Source organism: Brassica napus, chromosome A3 (assembly GCF_020379485.1).
Source record: "Brassica napus cultivar Da-Ae chromosome A3, Da-Ae, whole genome shotgun sequence".
Lineage (NCBI taxonomy): Eukaryota > Viridiplantae > Streptophyta > Magnoliopsida > Brassicales > Brassicaceae > Brassica > Brassica napus.
In genome coordinates this window covers 30,018,520-30,030,601 of record NC_063436.1, presented here as the reverse complement: position 1 = coordinate 30,030,601, position 12,082 = coordinate 30,018,520, and the positions used below count along the sequence as shown (strand labels likewise).

The 12,082-nt window shown below is 35.7% G+C and overlaps 2 protein-coding genes across 2 annotated transcripts; both read right to left on the bottom strand.

Moving 5' to 3' along the window:
- Positions 1–126: 126 nt before the first annotated feature.
- On the bottom strand, positions 127–3,429 carry LOC106423290 (lipase 1). Its single transcript, XM_013864074.3, has 5 exons — positions 2,824–3,429; positions 921–1,238; positions 708–803; positions 499–566; positions 127–373 (listed from the first exon to the last, which is right to left on the bottom strand). The coding sequence occupies exons 1-5, from the start codon at positions 3,145–3,147 to the stop codon at positions 256–258; spliced, it is 924 nt and encodes a 307-aa protein (XP_013719528.1). The 5' UTR covers positions 3,148–3,429; the 3' UTR covers positions 127–255.
- A 149-nt stretch (positions 3,430–3,578) lies between these two features.
- On the bottom strand, positions 3,579–5,582 carry LOC106423293 (F-box only protein 13-like). Its single transcript, XM_013864076.3, has one exon. It carries the CDS (start codon positions 5,120–5,122, stop codon positions 3,938–3,940), a length of 1,185 nt encoding a protein of 394 aa, XP_013719530.1. The 5' UTR covers positions 5,123–5,582; the 3' UTR covers positions 3,579–3,937.
- Between the last annotated feature and the right edge of the window lie 6,500 nt (positions 5,583–12,082).

Sequence of the window (12,082 nt, the reverse complement as noted above, 5' to 3'; positions counted from 1 at the left end):
TATATTGTTTACGAACATTCGATCTGGGGTACCTGTGAAGTGTTCTTAATGATTTTCGATTTCATCTTATCAATATTATAGGACAATATATAAAGTTACATGAAAATATGAGAGCATAGCAAGTAATGTGCGTAGCAATATTTTTTTTATTAAAAGAAATACGTAGCAATATTACGTAGACTACTAATAGTTCAACTGTTTACTAATAAGCACGCTTCAAGAACAAGAATAATGTAGCAAAATGTATAATTGCCGCTATTGAGATCCCTTCAGAAATTTCAAAACGACGTTGTTGAATTCTTGCGCACATTCGATCTGTGGAACATGTGAAGTGTTCTCTATGATTTCCAGTTTTGTCTTATCTCCAAGAATCCTACATAAATATACCAACAACTGCAGCATTTAGACAATATGTTTAGGAATAGTAATGATACTAATTAGTAACTAGAGTTAGTAATATACGATAAAACTTGAACAAGAAAATACTCTTGTACATACTCTTTTAGTTCGTAGGCCATCTTCACCGGAAATATTTGATCTTTGTCTCCCCAAATTATAAGGATTTCCTAAGAGAATATAAACAGTTTACCGTTAATCAGATGAGTTACAGTTAAATACACATATTAATGTTAGGAGTAATAACGTTTGTATTGGAAATCTCTGTGACATGTTTATAATTACATCTACAAATAAGTTCACGTACGTACCTGACAAAGAGGCTCAATGCTTAATTTCTCGTCCCTGCCAAGAGTTACCCCTTTCAATAATTCTACTTTCTCCTTTCTATTCTTCTGATATAAATTCTGCATATATTATACCAAAAGAAAATTCATAATTCTTTTTCATCTTTTTATTATTCTTATTTTCCACAAAGTCAAAAAAATACCCTTGAAGAAGAAGACAATACGTAGGTTACTTACACTAATAACGTCGTTCCAGAGAGCGTCGGGAAACATACGAACTATCCTCGAAGAAGATGCCAAACCCATAAGTGTCCGAAGCTCTGTGGCAGTTGATGGTAACATAACTTTCTCAATACACTCACAGTTCGATCTCTGCAATAAACTTTCACTGTCACACTTTCTCATGTTGATGCCTGAGCTTGCAATCACTACTTTCTCCACCTTTTGCGGCCACATTTTGGCCATATGGTACGCCACAAATCCTCCGTAGCTTGTTCCAACCACATTAAACTTCTCTATTCCTATTTTCTCCATTAGCTTTTCCATGCACTCCGCCTTGTTATTTTTATTATTGGAGTATTAAGATATGAATGTGTCCGTTTAGTCCACATAGTTCAAATCAATTACATATGAGAGCCAGGGGCAAATCCAATGGTTTTCAATGGGTGCACAAGTACTAAAAGTCTAAAACTTACATATGACAATAGGTGTATAAACGAAATTTACTCAGTTTATTAAGAAATATATTAAAATTTGAAAATATTACGGGTGCATGGGCACCCACTCTACTCTACCTAGCTTCACCACTGATAAGAGCTAACATATCAATGTAAAGTAACCCACCCAATCCCAACACATAACCAAAATTTACTGATTCCTTAATAGGTATCTAATTTGTGACTCAAACCAACCAGGACCCATTTAGAACCGATCTGAAATCGAATAAAAAATTACATGTATTTATATAGATCCGAAGATCTGAATGCCTATATCTAGTTCAACTTATATTTTACATTAAACTAGGTGTTTTGCCTACACATGCGGCATAATTTTCTTATTAGTTTTTGTCTTAATAATCTAAAACCAACATAATTTTTTTATTTATGTTTTCAAATAGTTAAATCAAACATCAAAATATTGATACATGCTAAATATTTTTTCATAGATCAAACATAAAAATATATGTTAAAAATACTCATATCTTAGAAATAGTTTAGAAAATATCTTCATATAACTGTTTATTCTTGACTAATACTGTATTTAATTATAAATTATTTGGTATCTTAATTTTTTAACTGTTATAATAAAAATATTGTTTCCACATAGCAACACAATATATATATATATATATAACTTATCTTATTTTTAATATATTTTTTTGATAATTATATTATATTATTTTATGATAAAATATTTAATATAAAATATATTATTATTAAATAAAAATCGTTTTTAATTATATATAAAACTCACTAAGGGTATTGTTTAAATTAATAAATTAGTGAATAAGTTAGAAACTAATAATAAATCAATAACCCAACTAAAAGTATAAAACCTAATAAAAACATATTCAATAAATTAGTGAATAAGTTAGTGAATAAGTTAGAAACATATTTTATATAACATATAAATTAATATTATTAAAATAAAATTTGTTTAAATTATATATAAGATTCAATAAGGGTATTTTTTAAATTAATAAATTAGTAACTCAACTAAAAATAAATAATAAATCAATGATTTAGTTAAAATCTAATAAAAACATGATAAATAAGTAAAATTGTCTAAAATTATGGATACGATGACAAATCAGCAAATTCACTTCATAAATAATAGTATATATTTATCGCTAAAATGTATATGTAGTCTGAATAGAATATAATTCATATTAATTTGGAAGAAATTAAAAAAAAAAATTCCCTCTTAGCTGTTATTGAGAAAAAAATATATGTAAATTATATTTTTAGTATAACAATACGTTTTAGAAACACTAATCAAGTGACCAAAACAGTAATAGTGATAGATGACATAAGGTTCTACTAGGTCATATCCGTTCTTCATCTTCGTAGAGATGATCTTGTTCATTTACAATCAAAATAGCTATGTACTATAGAGAGAGTAAGAACGTTTTTATATATACCTGGAAGACCTCGGAGCGATTGGTGGAGGAACTGGTAGAGTCTCCGAAGAAAACAAGATCGGGACAATATAGCCGAAAAGCGGACGGAGAGAAGGCTTGAATCTGTCGCCTCCACTGCCACATGGAGGATGGACCGAAGCCGTGGAGGAGAAGCATCACTGGTCTTCCGTCGGTGCGGTTGTCTAGAGGTGGTGGGCCCCAGAAGTGGATGGTTGTTTCAGAATCAATGGAGAGAGTCTGCGACGTTAGTCCTGCCGCCGTGAGGCATCGACGGAGGTAGCCTTCTAGAAGGCGTGTTGGGCTGAGGTAAGACAACAGCGACATATCTCTACTCTACTCTACCCTTCTTGGCTTCTTGTAAGATGAGAAATGATAAAATGAGTTTGGAGTTATTTTTATTCAATGTATAGGAACATCTCTTAAAAGGAAACACATATATTTTAATAATTATTTGTTTCCATTCTTCAATATACGATATTAAATTTAACATGATTACCAAAAATTATATACGATATTAGTATATTATTTTTTTCTTAAATGTACTTCTAATTCCATGAAAAAACTAAAACTATCTCAAAATACATATAATGTCAAAACTAAAAAAAAAAATTGTGTTTTATTTTTAAAAACAGTTAGATAATAATGTAAGAAAATATCTGGATGCTTCTTAACTGCTTCACCTACTTGATTGATATAGTTCTTTAGTCATTGTAGGGTTATCTGCTGAATTATTGGTGCTATTGATATTCAAATCATTTCTTTCTACTCTCCTTTTTTTTTGCCAACAATTCATCAGTAATTTGGTTAACAGTACTAAACCGAAAAACACACATCATTATGCAATAACCAGTTGCTAAACGTCAAGAACCAACTTGGGTGTTCCAGTTTCCCCCTATGAGTTTCTTGACTTGCAAGTTTGCATCCTTCAGCTTTAAATGCCAACAACCATGCAAGTAAAAGATGTGATCAGAGACATCAGACGACTGGGTATATTCAAACACATTGATTGTCAATAGATAATATAAATCAAGTTACACTGCATTATACTCAAAAGAATACACAAACAAAACAATCACTGAAACCTAATCCATAAAAAAAAAAAAAAAGCAAAACATCAAACTGTTGCTTCAATCCTAGGCTGGAAAGAAAGTGCAGAAACAAACTCCACCGCTTCTCCATCCTTAAAGCATCTTGGCAACTCACTCCACTCTTCTCCAACTAAATCATACACAAAGTATCTACAACACACCTCAGGAAGATCCGCATTAAAGCACACAAGTATCTTGTTCCCACCAGCTCCTCCAACGCAGTTTATGTCCCCCTTTCTGCCGTACAACTCATGAGACATAGCAGGAGGCAACATCCCGACATGAACCCAGCTCATGTCCTCCAGCTTCCAGATCCTCAAGCTGGCGCTTTCGTAAAACTCAGAGAGAAGGACCACAAACATGGTTCCGTTACATTCCACCAAGTCGATTGAATACTCAAGAAACGGAGGAAGAAGCTTGGGAAGCTGCGTGAAGCTTCTTTTGGCGAGGTCACACGCTATGATGGTTCCGTGAGAAGTGAGAAAGTAGACGGTTTCTACATTGTCTTTGACGGTTATAACGGAAGAGTACTGCTTCGAAGGGATTCTAAGGAGAGTGTTACTCGCTGCGACGACGTTTCCTGACTTGCTAAGAAAGTAAACTGTTTCTGTATCATCACCGTCCTCTGTATTGTTCTTCATAGCTAACTCAAGCTCTTTGCTCCATGAACAAGAACTTGACTCATAGAACTTGAAACAGAGGTTTGGGAGATCGCCGGAGATTGTAACAAGCTTGTAGCTGGTGGTCATGGCTACAGCTTGGAGAGGTTTGTTATCATCTTGACAAGGAAGGTCAATGGAGGATCCTGTGAGGGGGTTACGGAGGAGGAAGTCGCCGGAGACAGAGGAGCGGAAGCAGAGCAAGCCGCCGGAGGAAGCTACGGGGGTGAAGTCACGGCGGTGGCGGAGGAGGAGGGAGCGGTTGAGGTTTTTCCAGCCGTTTTCTGTGGAGTCGTAAACGAAAGAAGAAGAGGAAGAGGTGGAGTCTTTAGCGATCATGAAGAACCAAGGGTCTCGAGAAAGGACTCGAGAGCAAGCGAGCTTGAAGGTTGTTGAGGTTTGGGTGGACTTCCATCTCTTGCAGACGGAGGTCATGCGGAAGTAAGAGGAGGTTGGTAGGTGTGAGAGGACTCTCTCCAAAACGTCGTCGTTGAGGTCAGATAAGGTGACTGCTTCATCTCGTGATTTTCTTTTACCAGCTGAGAATCCCATGTTATCTTGGGGAGAGCAAGAAACAGAGTGTGAAGTAGAGAGAGACAATTCTTGAAGTGGAGGAGAGTGGTGAAGTGAAGCAGAGAGTAGAAAAGTGAGTATATAATGGTGAAAAATGTTTGTTTTTTAAAGATGGGAGAGAAAGAAGCTTCTTTGGCTCCTCTTTCAGAGAGCGTTGACAATCCACAAAAATACAACTGTATGGAGAGAGAGAGATAGAAAAAAGTGAAAGGTTGTGTTGTAGCTTCTTGTTCAATTGTTCACTTCCCAAAACAAAGTTATAAAATAATAAATAAATAATTTCTCTCTTTTATGAGTTTTTCTTATTTATTTTGGCAGAATTTATTTTAAAGAATATTATTGTTTGAATGAAAAATAATGGATGTGTATGTATACACATTCAGAAAAAGTATTTTAATAAAAAGTAATGAAAATTAAGTAGCTCTATATCTTAAAGAAAACAATTTTAGTTAAATAAATAAACTTATCATAATAGTCAATAGAAAAATTATAGTTATAACAACCATATAATTTATAGACTAACTTGTAAAGTTATTAATCTGTATTAGTCATATTTTCCTGTTATAATTTTATTTTGAATATAGGCCGTAACTGGTAACTCATTTTAGGAATGAATGGAATAAATGGAATTGGAATAAATGGAATAAAGTGGAATGGAATAGAGATAATTTGAGGAATTAATGGAATGATATATGTATTTATTTTTTAATTATATTTAAGTTAATCCATTCCATGCATTCCTTTTATTCCTCAACCTTTTTTATTATGAATGGTTTTTAACGTGATTCATAAAATTTTTCAGTTATTCCACAGGAATTAATGGAATCAACTTTTTAATTTTTTCCACTTAACTGGTAACTTTTTTCTGGAATGCTCATGAATAACTAATTCCACATGATTCCATTCATAAAAAATGCTCATGAATGCTCATGAATAACTAATCTAATTATAGTAATGTGTGTATGTATGTTAATGATAAGAAAAACTTAACAATTTTGTAAAAAAAAGTATTGTGGAGTGGGGCATTAAAATAAGAAATAATAGCACGTCTGAGTTATTTAGTAGTGGAGGCCTTCTTTAAATAACAATGAAATAAAATAAAATAAAATAAAATTTACAAAACAAAAACTTACCGCCAACGAACTTCTTTATAATTCAGCTTGAAGAGTGCTGCTAACTAACCTGCTATAATGATTTGACAAGAGCTTTGTGACCTATTGTTTCCAAACATAGTTGCACAATTCCTAGTTCACAAATTGGCTCTGTTGTGCCTCTATATATCTCAGCATTCAGATGGTAATGAAATGGAACATGATATTTAATTTTTTTAATTTTCATTAAATCAAAGTAAAAAAAAACATAGAAGAATTAGAGCACGGAGACAGGCAGTAGACACCCCCACGGCCAAGGCTGGTTTAAAGACCCAACAGAAAAGCAAAAGAGAAAGTTAGTTAGGACTTATGACTTGGGAGCTGCCCTCTCTTCACTTGTCTTATCTCATCTAATACCTTCTATCAAAAGTGGCTATTCGTGTGGGTTGTCTTCTTTTACTTTTCCTTTTTCTTTTAGTATTGTTCTAAACAGTTTTATCTTTCGAATAACAAATTTAAAAGTTTCTACTTTTTCTTTTGCTTGTGTTTTCTCTTGTATAGGTATTAAGCTCCACCAGACAAGTAAAATTCTTTTTTTGGCATCAAGTCACATTTGTCAAACTTAGCGTTGAATTCTTCATCCAGAAATACAAGCTTTTGTAGTTATGCATGCCTATTGTTCTTTTTTGGGAAAAAGAAAAACTATAATAGTTTTGCTGGTAATACATGTTATTTGAGTTTATGAATATTTACTATAGAAAGGGATTTAAAATCAGACACAATATAGTTTGGAGTTTATAAACTATTAAAAAAATTTGTTCAAAAGTATTTTTACCTTACAGTTCATAATATATTTGCTTAGGTGATGTAAATGCGAAGTCACAAAACATGCAGAAAAAAAAAAAGAAAGAATAAAAGTTCTTTGTTTGTGAGAAAAATGTATGGAAAAGAAGAAAAAAGAGGTGCAAAAGCAAAGAATAGGACCACTATACTACTTTGTAGCCTCGTTGAGGAATCTCTTCTCGCATCGACTATTGTGCCATTGCAAAGTCAATCCCCAGAACTTGTTCCCAGGCCAGCCATGCTCCTCAATTAACCTATAGATAATTCATGCCTAGAAGCTTTTAAGAGAGAACTATATAAAACCTAGTTTACAAAAAAAAAAAAAAACTATATAAAACCTGATTTATAAGAAAAAAGCCGTCGACCAAACCTAATTATAGGTCGCTGCACATATATCGATGATACCCAAAACAATGTTCAAGTTTTCACATTCTGTCACAAGAGAACTTACACGGATGTACTTTTATTTGTTAATTGTGAATATAAGTGCTAGCTTTGAAAAACACTTAAATTGCGCTCATCTTTTAAACGGTCCACATATAATCTTAAGTTAGTCAAAATAGAGAGACGTATACGATCTGGAGATCTGTGTCAGTTAATGTATTGGGAAAATCAAAAATCTAACATTCCTCCCTTGATTCTTGACTTGAAGAACAGAAGAAGGTTTGCATGTGTAAGGGCAACATTATCGGGGTATGATAGAGGAAGTCGTTAGGCTATATTTGATTTTATTTAAATAAAAAATATATAATATTGCTGGGACGGGAGCGGTTTGTCGTTCGCTAACATATATTTTTTTTTGTCCTTAGGTGATACGTGTCGGGAAGAGATTGGTGGAAGCCTTTTGGTTTGGGCAAAACCGAAAAGAATCGAGAATCAACTTTTCACTTCTTTCTCTTTCTCTCTCGCGGCGATAGAGAATGCGATAGAGCTCTCATCAACGGCGTATCTCCTTCCCGGCGACGGATCTCCCCCCGATTCGATAACAGAACGACGGATCTCCTCCCGAGCGTCTCCTCTGGACGGTTAGCTTTTGGAGCATCTGTTCTGGACGCATCTCCTCCCGACCGTCTCCTTCCTCTAGATGGATCTCCCCTCGATCGTCTCCTCCCGACCTTTATCGCTGCGAATCGAAGGTGAAAGGGTGATTTTAGGGATTTGCATGTATTTATACTTTGAATCATTTGCTTGAATTTCTATAGATTTAGGGATTTGGTATTTATATTGTCGTCTCTTTAGTCTTTGATGATAAATGATTCATTTGTATTTGGTGATGTTATCGTGTAGATTTAGGGATTATTTGTTGTTTAACTCTTGAAACTGATAAGTATGTTCTTATGTTTCCGAGTTTATTAGGTGAGGTGATGTGAGGTTCGATCACGAGGATTGTATTAGCAAGGAGATCAAAGAGAAACAACCATTTCCTCCACACTTGAAGGTAAACTTATTTCTCTTCAGCTACCAAGTAATGTAGTTTGTACAATAGTTAAAGGCGTCTAGTTTGTTTGCAAGGCCACAATTTCTTGGTAGTGTCGAGTCTGTACGATGACTGTGACCATAGTGTGGAGTCTGTTTTGATTGTGACCAGAGTGTCAACTATGTTTGCAAGGCTAGTTTGGAGAGTAGTTAATGCACTTGTAGATAGGTAATTATGGTTGTGTAATATACAATAACTGAGATGTACTTTTGTAGTTAGGTGGTGCTGATACCGTTGACGAATATGTCCGACTTGGTGAAACCACGGCAAGAAAATGTTTGCACCATTTTACCAACGGAATCATCCACTTGTTTGGCAACCAATACCTTAGACGTCCTACACCGGAGGATCTGCAAAGACTACTATATATAGGAGAACAACGTGGATTTCCAGGAATGGTTGGAAGCATCGACTGTATGCATTGGGAGTGGAAGAATTGTCCATCCGCTTGGAAAGGAATGTATTCACGAGGAACCGAAAAACCAACAATTGTGTTGGAGGCGGTGGCTGATTACGACCTCTGGATATGGCATGCTTTTTTTGGAGCACCAGGTACTATGAACGATCTTAATATTCTTGATCGATCTCCAGTTTTTGATGACATTATTAACGGAATAGCACCAGAAGTTAACTTCTATGTTAATGGTCATACGTACCATTTGGCCTATTATCTCACTGATGGGATTTATCCTGACTGGGCGACTTTTATTCAATCTATCCGTCTACCACAAACTGAGAAACATTCATTATTTGCGAAGAAGCAAGAAGCTGTACGGAAAGATGTTGAACGTGCCTTTGGAGTCCTGCAAGCTAGATTTGCCGTCGTCAGAAATCCATCTAATTTATGGGATAAACACAAGATAGGAAATATTATGAGAGCATGTATCATTCTCCATAATATGATTGTGGAGGATGAACGGGCATCAAGGACACAATATGTGGTTCCTGGATTTCAAGAAAGTGATATGGAAAGATTTTCCGTCAATATGCCTTCGCCGGTCGGCAATACAATGGATCGTTGGACGAGCGTTCGCAATATACAAACCCATCATAATTTAAAATATGATTTGATTGAAAATATATGGGTAAAATTCGGACATCATCCAGATAACATGTAATTTATAAGTTTTTATGAATTTAATAAAATGTTTGTTTCCATTTAAATTTCTTTTTTGTTGTAATTCTATTTTTCTTTCAATTTAATGTTAACCTTCTTTTTTATAGTTAATTTAAAATGTATTTTTCATATCTAATCACACATTGAAATAAATATTATAAAATATGCTAAGGACATTTTTTGTCCTACCAATAATCAACAAAGTTAAAAAAGTCCTTATGGATTTGTCCCTAAGTAAAAAATAATACTAATTTATTCTAAGGACAAAAGTTAGTCCAACCAATAATGTTGCCCTAACACAAAGAAAGGTAGGAAAACATGCAAGTCATCACGTGATGACAGGACAAAGGAACTTGGGCTTGTTTTGAGCCAACAGCTTAAGCCCAACTTCTGCAAATGTGATATTGCTTAATTAAAATCCAAATCAAAAGCCCAATCTATCCATTACTTTTGATTATTATGGAATTTAACAAGTTTATAGTCTGTTGAATCAGACGAAAACCAGCCTGTTTATTTTTTTTGCTAAATGGTAAATATCATTGATGAAATGAAAGTTTGGTTACAAACTTAATTGAACCACAATCTGCAGAGAGCTGATCTGATCCTAGTGACCGCAAAAAAATTAAAAAACCACTAGGATACACAAAGATTAATTCCAAGCCTCAAACAAAGAGGACTTGGAGATTAATAGGTAGTAAGATCAAGTAAAACAACAATGTAAACCCCTCTTCAAAGCGCTTCTTGCGGAAGCAAGAGAATAACCTGGAAAATCAGTCGAGAATTCACCGAAGTGGCTCCGAGCAGGCATCGACGGAAGCGCCTGGCTTACGTCCCGGAGCTCCGCTGGAGGAGGACCTCGACCAACCAACCTAACTATCTCGACTCGGAGACAAAAGCTCCGCCATACCAACACTGCGCACAAGGAAGCACGAGTTACGGTCAAGCGTAGACGGTACAACTGGCTCCAAAAACCGCCCACGCGACACACAAAATGCAGCAGAAACCATGAAAGAGCACAAAGTCAATCTTGTCGGAGCTTTGAACGAGGGCATGAAGCACAAAAGGAGGCATAACTCTCCTTGAAAGCATGTATCCACAAGGTGATAGAGAACTCCACCTAAGAGCAAGTGAGTCTCCACCGCGGTTGTCCTCAAACCCTAGTAGATGACGTCGGTAGCAGGAAGGGAGAGTCGAACATATCACCATAGAATCCATGGTTGTTGTCACTTGAGCTAAGGAAGAGGTTCCCAACGAGCTCCTCAGTCTCGCCGTTTCATCTCAGACCATGGGAACAAGACGGGAAGCTCTAAATTTGCGGCCGAAGGAGGAGACAGGGGAAAGCAGAGGAGGCGGAAGGCCGGAGGAGAAGAAGCAGCGACGCACTTCATTCCGACACGCCCCCGTGGCGAAACTGACCCAGAACCACCGTAAGACAAACCCTAAATCTACCAAATCGACGGCGCCTCCTGTAAACATACGGACTATCACGACCTCGCCCTCTCTCCAGAGACGTTGGGGACACACCCAAAACATCGTTTTTGTCACCGGATCTGGCAACAATCCGGCGAGAACCAGAGCAAGAGAAGCAAGGAAGAAGGGAAGAGCCCTTAGCACAACGGGGAGAGGAATTGGATAGGGGGAGAAAGTAGGGGTGGCGGACCGACGGAAAAACACCCACCGCCGGCCACCAGATGAGGGAGCAAGAGGAATCGCCGAGAAGAAAACCAGCCTGTTTAGACGTAGAGAACACGGGAAGTAGTAAGAGTCGTGATCTCAGTGTAGGAAACAGCAAGAGAATAACGTATTCACTCTTCTCTTGTATGTTTCTCTTCTTCTCATACACTAATACACTTTCCGTTGGGGCAGACTCCGTCATTATCTCTATCAAACCACGTCTAAATTAAGACGACCTTCTCCGGGACAAGTTCTCCCTTTCTTACTTTTTCTTCCTCTTGAAAGTTGAAATAGTAATTTTTGTATAAACGAAATAGTAGTTAATTAATCCATTTGTCATTGTGTATTGCATTACATAATAGGATTTTATCACAAAGATTTTGCTAGTGCATTTTATATAACAAATCTTAGATTAATTTTACCACATTTTCTTGCTCACGTTGAGTTTGTATTAACGTCTATTGCGTTTGTATAATTTTGTCTGTCGTTTACATGCGTAATACTACTACAAAAGCACTATAAATAACCTTTAACAATGACTTTTCGTAGTTTACTAAGATTATTGTTGCATGTTGGTAAATCGTTCACGTTATCCGCCTGTGTTTGATAGGTGTTCTTACTGTTCCCTCTATTGAATTATATAAATTTTTAACGATGACTTACTTTATTAGTCTTCAACAAAGTTTAGATTCAACTTTTTACAATAGCATTGATTGGTTTATGCCATCCTCGTGTAT

What these genes read in the sequence shown, in the direction of transcription:
- LOC106423290 (XM_013864074.3), bottom strand. Translation starts at nt 3,147, where the DNA reads ATGTCGCTGTTGTCTTACCTCAGCCCAACACGCCTTCTAGAAGGCTAC. An exon ending in GCATTGAGCCTCTTTGTCAG is followed by an intron (nt 567 to 707) that starts GTACGTACGTGA and finishes ATATTCTCTTAG; the next exon opens with GAAATCCTTATAATTTGGGG. An exon ending in ATGGCCTACGAACTAAAAGA is followed by an intron (nt 374 to 498) that starts GTATGTACAAGA and finishes ATATTTATGTAG; the next exon opens with GATTCTTGGAGATAAGACAA.
- LOC106423293 (XM_013864076.3), bottom strand. Translation starts at nt 5,122, where the DNA reads ATGGGATTCTCAGCTGGTAAAAGAAAATCACGAGATGAAGCAGTCACC.